Source organism: Protomyctophum bolini (genome assembly GCF_963924005.1).
Source record: "Protomyctophum bolini genome assembly, chromosome: 1".
Taxonomy (NCBI): domain Eukaryota; kingdom Metazoa; phylum Chordata; class Actinopteri; order Myctophiformes; family Myctophidae; genus Protomyctophum; species Protomyctophum bolini.
In genome coordinates, this window is record NC_137862.1 from 19,572,121 (window position 1) to 19,587,217 (window position 15,097).

At 39.8% G+C, this 15,097-nt stretch overlaps 2 protein-coding genes across 7 annotated transcripts in view; both read right to left on the reverse strand.

Moving 5' to 3' along the window:
- The window catches only part of LOC308325596 (interleukin-18 receptor accessory protein-like), an 8,157-nt gene extending 7,213 nt beyond the window's left edge, over positions 1 to 944 (reverse strand). For all 4 annotated transcript variants that reach the window (XR_013965046.1, XM_080778132.1, XM_080778133.1 and 1 more), the window contains exons 1-2: positions 816 to 944; positions 145 to 345 (exon numbers count right to left, since the gene is read on the reverse strand). Coding sequence is in view for 3 of the 4 variants with exons in the window: in XM_080778132.1 (XP_080634258.1) it covers positions 145 to 339 (195 nt within the window). In the remaining variant the exon portion in view is untranslated. The remainder of the gene's footprint in view (positions 1 to 144; positions 346 to 815) is intronic.
- Positions 945 to 4,074: 3,130 nt separating this feature from the next.
- LOC308329950 (interleukin-18 receptor 1-like) lies at positions 4,075 to 12,399 on the reverse strand. 3 transcript variants are annotated; one of them, XM_080784516.1, is made up of 10 exons: positions 12,303 to 12,399; positions 9,633 to 9,861; positions 9,022 to 9,199; positions 8,757 to 8,910; positions 8,568 to 8,633; positions 8,338 to 8,461; positions 7,621 to 7,790; positions 7,016 to 7,165; positions 5,663 to 5,815; positions 4,075 to 5,400 (listed from the first exon to the last, which is right to left on the reverse strand). In XM_080784516.1, the coding sequence occupies exons 1-10, from the start codon at positions 12,349 to 12,351 to the stop codon at positions 4,973 to 4,975; spliced, it is 1,701 nt and encodes a 566-aa protein (XP_080640642.1). In that variant the 5' UTR covers positions 12,352 to 12,399; the 3' UTR covers positions 4,075 to 4,972. The 3 variants fall into 3 exon arrangements, with proteins under 3 accessions (XP_080640642.1, XP_080640641.1, XP_080640643.1); XM_080784515.1 differs by having other exon boundaries at positions 5,663 to 5,836; XM_080784517.1 differs by having other exon boundaries at positions 5,663 to 5,836; positions 9,633 to 9,736; positions 12,303 to 12,342.
- Positions 12,400 to 15,097: the final 2,698 nt, after the last annotated feature.

A 15,097-nucleotide genomic window follows, 5' to 3' on the forward strand; every position in this document is an offset into this window, starting at 1 on the left:
AACCTAAGTAACGATGTTACTTTAGAAAGTAACGATGCCCAACACTGGCGGCAACTGAGCATGTGCAACACCACTTCTTACACCATGGTGTAAGAGGTGTCCTTTGTGAAACCGTGCCATTGTTATTCATACAATGTGTTGTACCTTGTACCACCAGGTAACATTAGTGTTGGAATCCTGGTCACTGCAGTTGAAAATAGTACAGGGAATGATCCCATTGTAGCCCAGAACGATGGTCACATGGCTCTCGTCTGACTTATTGCACCCGAGATTTGCATTATTCAGTACCTGTAGATGAAGTAGCCGCTTCCTACTACCACTGTAGAGGAGTGATAACATACCTTACTGCATGGTAGAACATGTAAATATACATACAGATTCTATTGTAAGTAATTGTTTTCCCTAGAGTTGTGACATAAAACTTGAAATGCATTGCTTGGTTTTCGAACTGTTGAGTTTTCAGCTTGTTAATGGTTACACCTGCCATATCTTAGGCCCAAACCAATGATTCCTCATGCAACTCCTTCCAACCAAATGGTTGTGAGTATGTTGCATGAAACCATTATCCCCAATGGCAGTTGCACTTGCAAAGAGTTGCATTGGTGTGACAGCTAGGTCTTAAAACTGTTTTATGGAAGGAGTTGCAAGGAGTTGCATTGGTGCATATGGGCCTAGCTTACATTGGCTTAATTGGAAAACATCTACATAACAAATTACATATTTTCATGATATTTGCTAATGAAACAACAAGAGGAAGTAAAAAATGTCACCATAGAATAATGTAATGATTTTGATGATATACTGTAGGTACTAACTTTATGAGGCACGTGTAATTTCCAGAATGTGTTGAATTGAGTGCCTGGAACTCAAGGTCATTGTGTGTACTGATCACACAACTAATTGCATGTTGCTCTTGTCTCGTAATGTCCTTGGATGGATGTGCACATCCATGTCCTCCTCCAGACTTGGTCCACACGACCCCCTTACTATGCTTATCTTCAGAGCAAGGCATCTTAAAGGAATCACCCTCCACAACTCTGTAGTTCACATCTAGGTGGTTTGAAAGGCAGACAGCAGTTAGACAAAGTTTAGACAGTTTAGACATCTGCTGATCTCTTAGATCTTGTTTCTCTCACACACACACACACACACACATACACACACACACACACACACACACACACACACACACACACACACACACACACACACACACACACACACACACACACACATGATATGGATCAGCTAATCGAATACAATGTATTTTATGCTATGATAAAGTTTGCAGTACAGTGCACAGCACCGCAACAGAAAGCCTACAGTATACATACCCATCTCTTCCAGACAACATCCCTCCCAAATTATGGCAATGATTGCAAAGATCAGAGTGCATCCAGTTTGACTCCCGTGTCCCATCCCTTTACTTTAATATCTGCTTATTGTTGCTGGCGTGTAGATTATCACAGTGTTAAGATCTGGCTGTACAGCTTGGTTCCTTTCCACACAGCATAACATGATGGTCCTCTTTTACTATATTATGTTCCACAGTAAGCCATGATGCATGGTTTGGTTCACACCTCACATGGAACTTTTTTCACAAGACACCTCCAATGACTTGCTTTTCCTGTTACGTTAGAAATGGTGTACAACCCACATCCTGCATGTGCAACAAGCACATACAGTAAGTGGTCGAGGTCCCATGTTTAGTGGAAATTGTCACCCAGGGACAAATGTTAACATTTCTTAATTTTATTTTTATTGAGAATGCATTGGGCGTTTAAGTTAAATAACTCAGAAACTACAAAACATTTCAAAGTAAAAAGTTCCAGCATGTGTCTCCACAGTAAGCTGAATTATAAAAAGTGTGAATGGAGTTTCTAGGTGAAAGTGCTTTTTTGACGTGCATGTATCTGCCATTGAGCCCTATTATACATTTCTCAAATTTGAAAGCACTATATTTCTAAAACTATGAAACATTTCAAAGATTCCTTTTCAGGCACACATGTCCACCGTAAGATGAACCTAAATAGGTTTGAATGGGGTTTCTAGGTGTAAGTATGTAGGACTAGTAGCATGCCAAAGTCTGTGCTATTGCCATTGAGAATGCATTGGGCGTTTAAGTTAAATAACTCAGAAACTACAAAACATTTCAAAGTAAAAAGTTCCAGCATGTGTCTCCACAGTAAGCTGAATTATACAAAGTGTGAATGGAGTTTCTATGTGAAAGTTATTTTTTGACGTGCATGTATCTGCCATTGAGCCCTATTGTAAATTTCTCAAATTTGAAAGCACTATATTTCTAAAACTATGAAACATTTCAAAGATTCCTTTTCAGGCAAACATCTCCACCGTAAGATGAACCTAAATAGGTTTGAATGGGGTTTCTAGGTGCAAGTACGTAGGACTATAGTAGCATGCCAAAGTTATACAGGCAGATGGCTTCTTGGTTAGAGTTGGTGATGATATTATCACACGGAAGGATCAAATTACCTACCTAGGTTCCATCCTGGAGGCCAATCTTTCCGGTGATAAGATGGCCACCAACGTAATCAAAAAAGTCAATCAAAGAACAAGATTCCTCTACAGGATCTCCTCACTGGTCGACAAAAACACCTTGAAGACCTTAACAGGAGCCCTTGTACAAGGTTTCTTTGACTATGCATCCACCTCCTGGTACCACAGCACCTCAAAGGCCCTTAAAACAAGGCTCCAGACCTCCCAAAACAAACTGGTCAGGCTCCTACTTGGCCTCACCCCCCGAACCCACCTCACCCCTGCCCACTTTGACAGGCTGGGATGGCTTAGGGTCGACGACAGAGTACAGCATCTTGCAATGGGTCTGGTCCACAAGATTAGATACACCACCAAGATACCCATGTACCTGTCTAAATACTTCCTTAATGTAAACGAAGTCCACACCCACAACACCAGAGGGAGTGCAACAAACCATGTACAACCCAGATTCGGCACAAACAAGGGACTAAATTCTTTTCGCTCCTATGCGACCAAAATGTGGAACGCCCTACCAACAGTCATTAAGACATGTGAATCCCTTGGCTCCTTCAAAACTGCTCTCAAAGGGCACCTACGGATGGCTGCAATTCGAAACTGGCCTCTGTAAAAGCTGAATTTTTATCTGGATTGTACTATGTTTTTGTATGGACGTGGTGTTGGGTGCCTGCACATATGCACACATGGCATCAACGCATGGTGTTGTGTGCAGGCGCCCTACACTCTGTCTTTGTACTATGGATTGTACTATGTTTTTGTATGGACGTGGTGTTGGGTGCCTGCACATAAGCACACATGGCATCAACGCATGGTGTTGTGTGCAGGCGCCCTACACTCTGTCTTTCGTTTTCTTTTCTTTTATCCCCCTGTTCCCCTCACTGTATATATATTTTTTTCCCTTTTCGCTTCCTATATGATGAATTCCTGTTCTGTTCTTTAACTACATAGAAGTGTCTATTTGTTTGTCTCTAAATGTTTTGATGAATTGAACAATGTGGACCCTGTTGTAAACAAGTGTAAGGCTTAATTGGGTCGTCCACTCACAGTTAACAGTCTTTGTATTGAGTTTGTGCTTGAAATGTACTGTAATTCTGCAAACTGTTAATAAAGATTTCAATCAATCAATCAATCAATACATTTCTCATATTTGGTTTCGGACGGCATACGACATACTATAGTTCATGGTTTCAGACGGCATACTATAGCATGTCGTTTTTCGTGATTTAGGAGGATTTGAAAAAAAGATGAAAATTATGAAAAACTACATACTATAGTCCATGGTTTCGGACGGCATACTTTAGTATGTGATATTTTCATGATTTTGGGACACTATGTCAGAGCCAGGACTTGAACCTGCGGCCTCCTGATTCCCAGGCAGGCTCTGTACCCAGTGAGCCACTGTGCATGCTGTTCTCAAAATGCTGAATAGATAATGACAGAAGAGCCAGAGACTTGTTTTCATTGTGGTTCATAAACATTCAAACCTCTAGAGATAAACAACAGCAAAAGAAACAATAGACAAATCTCCTGTTATTTTATTTTTGTATCAATGTTGTTACTCAAAGGGAACAGCAGACTGCATTGTGGCAGGTAGCAAGTAGATCAGTGACTTAGCACACTGGCTGCATGATCTGGAGGTTGTGGGTTCAAACCACACTCAAATCTTTATTTGCCAAAATCTGCCATTGACCCCCAGTCTGAATTTCTCAAATTTAAAAGCACTATATTTCTAAAACTATGAAACATTTCAAAGATTCCTTTTCAGACAAACATGTCCACCGTAAGATGAACCTAAATAGGTTTGAATGGGGTTTCTAGGTGTAAGTATGTAGGACTATAGCATGCCAAAGTTTGTGCTATTGGCATTGGAATGCAACGTCTGTCCCCGTTACAATGCGCTAGACCCCTGGGGTATTGATGCTGAGTTGGAGCGCCACACCTCCCATCAGCTCCCAATACTTCCCGCACGACTTGCCACACCCAAGCCGTGGTACTCATACGCTGAATGGCGGTGCCCAGGATCCAAGGCTTTGGCTTTGTGGTCCAAATGTAAGAGCACGACTGAAGACACAAAATAAACCCAGACACAAAATAAATAAATACAAATCAAATAAAAATACGCCATAAAAAAGGTTAATACTTTAACATTAAGAGAGAGGGTACAGAAAATGAGCAACTGTGGTATACATATACAGTACTACAGTACACGCAAAGTACAGGAGATTTGACACCCTCAAAAAAGAATAAAAACTGTATCTGTCCTGCAAAACAATGTTTTTCTCGCACCTTTTTGTTTGGCCAGACATTTGGCCATTGACTGCATGCTTGCTCCTTTTCTTTTTGGTGAGGCATTATGACTGCTATTGGTCAGATTGCATTTCAACTACATTAGCAGTGTATGTGTGTTCTGCACAACAGACTGACTAAGTGTTTCAACCATATAAATGATACAATACATTTATTTATTATGTACAGGTAAATACATACACATGGTGTTGTCATATGCATGGGTACCCTCTGACCCCCCCTGACAGTGCGGCTGGCCAACCATGTATCTTAGTTGCAGTGGAGCAGGTAGATGATAGCGTAGATGTTTCCAGAAAGAAGAGGAGAGGCTTTGAGAGCCGGTGCCTCTCCAGATGACAGCGGGCCTAACGTTGGCAAGTAGTCGTAAGCCTTCTGGAAGAGAGCTCTGGGGGTGAGGGTTGCTCAACCCCAGAGCCGCTGTGGCCTTTGTCTGGATCAGTACCAAGCGTGTCTGCCGCTCCACTAGGGCTGCATGGATAGCACTCAGTAAGCCAGAATCTGAACCTGGATCTGTATATGTAGGAATCAGAACCACTCTGCGGCTCTGTTCTATGCAGTTCAACACCGACTCTGCCACAGCTGCAAGAAACAGTTTGAAGGGGTGACTTTGTTATGTTACCTTTTTAAATCCTCAAAGAGTGATGTTCACTTAAACCCTATAAACTTAGTTGGTCCCCCGGGGCTCTTTTTTTTACCCGCTACACCAGATCTTGCCTGCAAAAATCTACAAGCTCACAACAAAGCGTGTTCTGAGGTTTTAGATCTGAGGTTTGCCAATATAGCTAGGGTTCATGTTGTTAACTTCTAAAATGTTATGAGCAGCAGGCAGCAGGATACATACCTTCCCCTGGTAGGACATCACGGTCATAGAGACAGAGGTTGTAGCCAAACTCTTCTTCCAAAACCTTTTCTAGCCATCTCTTGTCCTCCTCACTGAATCCAATGTCTGTGTCGTTCTTGTAACACATCATATATGCATCATATATCTTTCCATCTGAAAATCCAAAAATCACACCTGTGTGAAGTGAGGGGCGCTAATATGTTGCTATGATTAGGTGATTCTCTTTATTGTTAATGGCATTTAATGTTTGTGTTAAACAAACATTAATTTGGTGTTTTTAAAACAAACATTGAACTAAAAACAAACACTAAAGCTGCTATAAGCAATAATATGTCAAAAGTTTTATGACCTTTTTATTTTTATTTTCTTTGGTATTCAGTCAGCCAGCAATGGGTAGAACACTCCCAAATAAAATGTAGTCTCTGTGACGCATCTAGGGGGAAAAAACTCCTAGATGGAAAAAAACCCGGTCGCAATGACTAACCAATCAGGAAGCAGACAGGCAAATCGACCAATGACAAAGCTTCTAGGAAAATCTTTGAAGCAGATTGCGGCCCCTAGATGTGTCACAGAGACTAGATTTGTTTTGGAGCGTTCTACCCATTGCTGGCTGTCTGAATACCATAAAAATAAAAAGGTAATTAAAATGTTGACATATTATTGCTTATAGCAGCTTTAAACCTGTATATAGGAGGGCCTAGCGCACCTCAATAACTGTGGTTACACCCAAGCATGCCTGGGAGAGGAAGTCACACCTCAGTAGGTCGTCGGTTGGATACTGAATGACTGTACTGCACATACACTTTAATTCTACACAGAATTCATTAGTCAGCACAGTGGTTCTCAACCTTAACCCTTTCAAAAAAATGTAGCCTCTTTCTTATATTATTTGACAAGTTGGCCAATGTTTTTTTTATAGTATAGTATGTTGATTATTTTTGATGATTTGTTGATTTTGATTTAAAAAAAAACAAATCAAAACTCATGTGGGACCCACCCACAGGTTGAGAACCAGTGACTGAGTAGCACACGGATTCTCATGGTCCAGCGACCACCAAGGGGTCCAAATGATCGACCCTTACAGGTCTGAGTGTACAAATGGACCCCTTGGGTCTGTAACTCTATAAGAGTATATAAACGGAACCAAAGGTTCCATTTAAAAATGTACTGTCTGAGTACAGGTTCACCCCCTAATACACCCTATACACTCAGACAATATTACATTTTTTCCCCCATTTGCACACTGTCAGAGTTACAGACCCATAAGCTTCCATTTAGGGACCCACTCCAGGTGTGACCAGACGTTGATCTACATACAATAAAGTGAGCAAATAAAGAAGACAGAATTCCCACCTGAGGCGTTTCTATGGCAACTGACGACTGTGTCCCGCAGAAACAGAGTGATGTCAACTCTCAGCTTTACGTAAAGGACTGTTGACGCCACACCAATTACTACGATGATGGGTACGACGACTTGGACCACAAACAAGATGCGAGAACGAGCTGTGGGAGATAATGGATACGTATTTCATAAATTAGAATTCAAAACAACACAGTCCTCTCACCATTCATGTTAGTTGTATCTGTGGATGTTGTGAAAGAAGAGGACACAGCAAATATTTCATCTCTGTCGGGTGGAAACCTCATATGTCGCGTTTCAAGCTTGTGGATCTTCTACTTTTGTAGATATCTTTGTAAAGTAGGCGTAAACATTCATGGACTGGGTGCATGACATTTTGAAAACAATACAGGGTCTGATGTGGAGCTCAGACTTCATGTGGCTAGTCTGTCACGTCCATCATGGACAAATGTGAAAGCAGTTTGTGAGATTAACCCCCGACAGACACACAGACAGACCCATTTGTAGACGGCTCACTTCCTATAGAGCCACACCATTAAAAGCAATTATTTAGTTTTGCGTTAATAATTGTCTGTAGAAACTCTCAAGGTTGACATACCCCTTCTGGTCAGTCTGATGGTGACATTGTACCTGTCAGCGGTCTTATCAGCGGTCATGTCAGCGGTTGATGTCAATATACAGCTGTAGTAAGGGTTTGACAGGTGCTCCTCTGACACTTTTATGAAGGTTAGAGATGCTGTAATTTTTATTACATCACCTGCAGTCTCTCTGGAGGAGAGAGAAGAGAATTTTCATCTGTGATTTCATTTGTGATTTGTGAATTGTGTGTGTGTGTGTGTGTGTGTGTGTGTTATGGCCTTGGGATATAACTGTCAACTTATTGTCCTTGTATTTGGAAGTCTGGGCCATGTCCATAAACTTGTGCTCAGGGGTTTGCAATTGGGTGGATTGCTAAAAACAAATGCAAAAAAGCTGGCTAAATACTGTTCTGTCTCAGCTACTATGGGCAGTCTGTCTGTCTGGAGAAGGCGTTGTTTCATTTATCCCTAGGAGGCTTAAAAAAACCCAAAACAAACATCCTGTCTAGTAGTATCAAGTATATAGTATGTCAACAATGTGCTGTATATATATATATATATATTTTTTTTAAATATATACTTTCTCTTCTTTTCCCTCTGTGTGTTAAGCGCATGTGCAGCAGCTTGGTTGGACCATGTAATGTATAACCTTATTCTGACCAGTGTTTGGGTCTATTCTGTATACGCCTCTTGTGCAGATCCAAATAAAAGAAATCAAATGTGTGTGAGGAGCTTACCTTGTAGAGTTGGAGTACACTGTTAGCGTGGCGTCATCATCCACATATGAGTCTCCCTTTAACCAGTCTACCTCATCATGCTCACTATAGAGGATAGCTTTGCAATCAATCACCAGCCTTGAGTCTAGAAGAGAAAGCAGTTTCCAAATGTTATACTACGGTATTTAAGCACAAGCAGTAATCTTGCAACATGCAATCAAAAACCTTTAAATGGACATGCTGAGGCTTACCAACATCTACCTCAAATACCTGTCCTGCTTTAGGTGAGGTAATAGTTGGAAGTTGATCTGGCTTTTCTGTGCAACATAAAGAAGGAACAATGTTTTTTTTTTTTACTGGCTAGAACATACAGTACAGTATGTACAATTTCATAATAAAAAGAAAGAAAGAAAATACATCTAAATAAATGTAAATCTCACTGCTATTGTCGACAGTGACATTAAATATATGTCTCCTCTTGTACAGCTGACCATCATACAGGTAAGAGGTGGTGCAAGTGAACAAAACACGGTCCTTCTCTTCCATTTCACTGAAGATGTAAAACTGTAATGAATCTGGCAGCAACTTATTGTCCTACAAAAACAAAATAAAACAAAGTACGGTATTTATGAAATAAAATAAAATGCATTGATTTGTGTATTGCATGCTGTTATTTCTTTCACTGTAACTTCTTATACGCAATACCTTGTGCCAATCAATGTTAATGTTTTTGATTAGTTCAGGGATATTTAAATCATCTGGGCATTGCAATTTGCAGGATGGCGGATTACATGTTTGAAGGTAATGGGTTTCCTCAAGACAATGACGAGTCTGTAACGGATCTGAGCACACCTTCAAACGCCAGGTATGGATCGTGTCATTCCTGTTATAAAGAAAGACAAGGCCTTAATGAAGATCCCACTGCTCTTTTAAAACATTTTAGTGTTAAATCAACACTGAGGATTTTACTTGGCTAAAGCTGCTGTGGTGCTGCTATGCAGTATGCACCGTTTGAGAATGTAAACTCAGACTAATCTAAATCTGCCATAACTTTAATTAGTGTTTCCTGTTTTCCCTAGTTACTGTTTCCTGTGTTGTCTCACCTCCCTGTGCTATCTAGTTTTCTCCACCTGTGTCCTGTTAGTCTCCCAGCCTATCCCAGTGTTGATTGTTAGTTCTGTTCACCTGTGTATTGTTTTCGCTGTACTTATACCCTCAGTTCCCTGCTTAAATATGTTATAGCCCTTACATAATATAACGTTGAGATTGCATATATTAATTAAATGTACAGACACAGAAGTATATGGCAACATTACCCCAGAGAACATGAGTAGTTCCCTTGTTGAGAAGATGAAGCATTCAGAACTATCAGGTACCGCCCGTGGGTCAACAGCTGCTTATTGGGCTGATCCATCCCATCCTGGACAGTGGGATAAGTCCAGATCAGTTCAGTATCAGGGCGTGCTTGTAAAGGGCACTCAAGCACTGCAATGTTACCCTCGGCCACATTCCACCATATGCTTTTCCTTGTCCTCGCATCTGCAACTGATTTCAGACAAATTCATTTGATTCAGCTTCAGCATTAGAAGCCCTTTATAAGTAGGGGAGGATGGGGGAAGATGAACCGTCGGGTAAGTTGAACCACCCCCTGTATCTTTAAAACTACACACATGAGTTGTCATGTGACCTCAAAATCAGGACACACCCACCATTTCAACCTGACTGTGAAGATGAGAGACACATGGACAAAGTGGTAAGTACATTTATACACAAAAAAGTGTTTTTTGCTGGTCAAAGTAAAAAAAAAATTGAATAATCATTTTTATGTTAAAGCAAAAGCACCCAGGTCTTATATATCATGCATGTTGGTGATATACCAATGTATAAAACCCATGTGAATCATTTAGCTAAACATTAGCCTGGAGCATTAAGCTAGCCATGTTTTGTCAAAAAGTGGCCATGGGGCAAGTTGAACCAATTCCTTGGGGTAAATTGAGCCAATTTTCTTAATGTGAATCACCATTCATATTTATGTATTAAGTATTTGCTACTCAAATTATACTGAATGACCTTTAATTTGGATGTTGGTGGACCTTTAATGGGTGGACCTTTAATTTGCAAATTTTTGCAAATTTGCTATATTGTATTAACAATATTGCAAATATTATAAGGTTCTGAATAACAAACTTTATTTAATTGTCTTTATATTGTTTAAATAATAAATAAACAGATAAATAAGACTATTTGCAAAAGGGAAAACTGTTATTAAATTATTTTCAATAAGTGAATAAATTATCTGTTCAAGTTTAAGCTCTTTACATTAAAATATCATGTGGTTCAATTTTGGATCAACTTACCCCTTACCTGGGGAAAATTGAGCCACATGACCAGTTTTTTTGAAAAGGTCATATTTTCATGGCCCTTTGTCATAGCTGCTTACTCATCATTTCAATTGATAGAGGACATCCTGAAATATGTGTAGATCATTAGATTTGACTGCCATCTCATTTTGCCTTGCTTCCAGGACAACTTAAGTAAAAAGTGGTTCATCTTCCCCCATCCTCCCCTACACATTTTGTACAGGAATTTGACTACTGTAGGTGACATTGGTGCAGGTATACAAATAACAAGGTGTGCTCAGATTGTGCAGGGCATGAGGAAACTGGGGGAGGTATGACTGGATGTTATGTTCATGATTAGCCGCAATTTGCAACTCTAGATTTTTTTATAATGGGATGAATCTAGAGTTGCAATACCCTCCATTGACTCCCCACTCATCTTTTTGGGTTTGCGATCTGCTTGTCTTAAACGACGTTAAACTCACCAACATTGCAGCTGTAGTACAAGCTTGAATTATCCTCTTTCAATCTGCCGAGCTTGTTTTTCATAAAAATCCACTGTAGAGATGTTATGAGCTACTTTCTGTCAAGACATCCTCTGCAAGTGATTCTTTTTCTAAGTGCTGGAGTTTGGAAGCACTCGTCGTACATCACTGAACGGCCTTGCGTTCCACCTGTTTCGAATTTGCACATAATGCAGGAGGCAGCAGCGCGACCCGTTAATTAAAAACAAGTGCTTCCAAACGGCAACACTTAAAAAAAGAATCACTTGCAGAGGATGTCTTGACAGAAAGTAGCTCATAAATTCTCTACGGTGGATTTTTATGAAAAACAAGCTCGGCAGATTGAAAGAGGATAATTCAAGCTTGTACTACAGCTGCAATGTTGGTGAGTTTAACGTTGTTTAAGACAAGCAGATCGCAAACCAAAAAAGATGAGTGGGGAGTCAATGGAGGGTATTGCAACTCTAGATTCATCCCATTATAAAAAAATCTAGAGTTGCACATTGCGGCTAGTTCATGATAGGGGTGACCTAATATGTTTTGTTTTATTTTAATTATAAGCTGCACGATTACAATCAGGTAATTCTCTCAAAGGCACAGTGCACTCAAAATAATATTTCTTAATGTTTTAACATCGTAACCACTCAAGTCACGATACGATTCGAATCACGATTTTTTTCAAACCCTCACCCTAACCCTAACCTCCCACGGGGCAGCACACCTAAACCTAACCCAAGTCTAACCAATGACTAGTCTAAACTATGTATGCACCCCCATAATTTCTCTTACAAACTTTTCTTAAATATATATATTTATATACTGTATGTTACTCTCCCTATATATATTTGATGTATATCTATAGGCCTACCTCTCCCTCCACACCCTGAACAATAACAGAAAATCATAATGCCTAAGCAAAATACACACAACAAAAATACATTTCATGTGATCTGATGTGATATTATAATTATTTCCAGAGAATAAAAAAGCATAGCAATCAACACAGTTGCTCAAACAGCTATGCTGTCGCTTTCATGAAGTAGGCCTTGTGCTACCATGAATGACAACAATATTTGTTTATAACCATATCTAGGCTTTGTGCTGAATTTATATCCCATACCCAAAACACTCTTGAGACTCTTACCTTGAAATGAAAGGAGCAGAGCGATTAGGACTTTGATCCCCTTCCCCATGGTGACTGACTGCTCAACAACAACCTCTTCCTATATGGTGGATGTGGAACCACATGCTACTATTAGGTCCTCCTCCTCCTACAACATGTGATGGCTTGCTTTTCCTGTTAAGTTAGAAACGGTGTATAACCCACATCCTGCATGTGCAACAGGAAGTGGTTGAGGTCCTATGTGTAGTGGAAATTGTCACCCAGCAGGAACAAATGTTCACATTTCTTCATTGAATTTGTATTTATTTGTTTGTTTGTTTATTTATCAAAAGTTATGTTAGGAAGGGCTGTCTCTGACTCTGGGAAGTGGTGTTACTGTATATGCCATGTCAATACATGCATGTGTTTGTTTTTGTCTTCCCTCTTCTTGTCTCTCAGTGTTCTCTAATGACATTTTCACTGTCACATCACAGTGATCACACCATACACCCATATAGCAACCCTATATAGCCACATTTGCACAATATGTGCTTTAAAGGGAAGTGAATATTGAATGGCTATAGCACTTGCGACACAGGCCATATCTATAAGCGCCATCTCAAAGTAAAACTAATAGCTCAAGGCAAAACAAAACTGTGGTCATTTCTAACTTGACATGCATTTGTTTTTGTTTGTTCTAGTATATTTTTATTCATATATTGTCACTTCAGTCAGGACTCAACTCACGAATTTATATAATATAGTTTTATTGAATACAAAATGAGCAATATATTTATTATGGTTTGACAATGAATTGGATCTGGTATTTACGTACTCAGATTAAGTGCATCAGTATTCAGTCCCAACCATAGGGACTCCATATATAAACAGCAGATCCAGAACAACAGGTGGTAGCTGGGATGGTGGAGGGTGAGCAGCAGTGTCCGAGCAAGGCAGCAGTGGTGAGAGCAGCAGCAGCATGATAGTATAGCAAAGCAAGCAGGAATGAGCAGTGCAAAATTCCAGATTAGATCATAGAACGGTCTGAGAATGGAATGAGTGTGTGATTGGATGAGTGGATGTGGACGTGGAGTTGAGGCGACCCAATGGACAGCAGGCAGCAATTGCGTTCCTGACTGAACTCACTTTGCGCATGTCTCTGACAAGCACGACGCATTATTTGTAATGTAATGTTTTTGTTACCTGTATACCTACTGCCTAACAATGTGAGTTTAGCATTCTTGCACCACTCTGGCATCTGTACGTCTTATATTGTTTATACTAATGTTTATTAACATGCTATGTCTCAATCAATTAAATTAATAAATCCTTCAAAGTCATGCATCTGAGTGGGTCAGTAGTCCGACAGAGGCCAGAGATGTTCTTGTGGTCAAGGAGGATTTATAGAGGTTTTTCATGTTGTTCTCGAAGGGTAGATGAGAGTCAACCTTTATAAAGATTTGTAAGGTGGAGAGAGGGATGTTCTGATCAGAGAGGTGATGGTACATGTCTGTGCCCAGGGCCCATAAGTTAATTTGAGTCCGTAATTGTACATATCTTCTGACTTGCATTATGTGCACCTTAAGCACCATGGACAGCTCTGCATAGAAACAATTCCCTTGATTTAAAAAGTATATATGTTGTGGTCTGACATCAAAAACCACTCCCCCTTGGGTCATGAAGATTTTGTTTCCTGTATTCAAAATCACCTTGTGACATAATCAGCATCAAATCATGTTTTTTGGTTTGTATTTTGTTTTTTTGGGGGGTCAACTCCTTCTCGTTACTTTTTTCCCCTTCCAAATCACAATGTACTTTTCTTCCTATCATGTATGCCATACATTGTATGGTATTTCTTATGTACTTTAATCCAAACTAAACTAAAATAACTATTGTTGCTGTCAGGTGGAAAACGTACGTTACCGTATGGAAACCTTCAGGACATGGAAAATGTGTTCCAATGACTCAAATGTAATTATTAATTAGCCACAATCTAGTTTCTGGGCATGTCATGAAAAATGAAAAAGATTAGCAAATGTGCAGTTCTAGTGAGCTTGTATGGTCATTTTTTCTGCTTCTGCACAACACATACAATAAAATAGCAAATAGGCCTACATTTATGAAAACACATACAAAGTGGACATATGGAGGATATGTGGTTTCTGCCTGATAGCGACGGTATACGCAATATGATTATGAACTGAAGCAAATGATCACGTTGGTTATTGCAATGCACAGAAACATTTTCATTTAGACAGTGACAGTTACCTATTCCTCCTTTTACCTTAAAACGAATCTCTCAAGATCTTTTGCCAGATCAAATGCAAGTGATTACAGAATGAGTGATTACAGAAAAGTAAATCAAACATTGACTTGATTACTCCAAGTGATTCAAAGGTTTTACTTGTTCACACACTCATACAAGTATACATGTGCAGTGAGATGTTAGTAATCTATTCTACAGACTGTTTTAAATATAATATGCAATGACTGTATAATACAAGTAAAAAAGCTAAGAAGAAGTAGGTCGGGAGTGGCTTATTGTCGGTATCAGCCGGTAACACGTGGGAGTCTGTCCCTGTTAGCACCACACCTATCATCAGGTCCCAGTACTTCCCGCATGACTTGCCACACCCAAGCCGTGCTCCTCATACGCTGAGTTGGCGGTGCCCGGGTTCGAACCCAAGAACTTGTGGTCCAAAGGCGAGAGCGCTACAGACTGAGCTACCCGAACAAAAAATAAATAAATACAAATAAAATACAAATAAAACTACGGCATGAAAAAGTTAATACTTTAACCGATTACAATGCCACTCTTTGTGGCAAAACGTGGTACT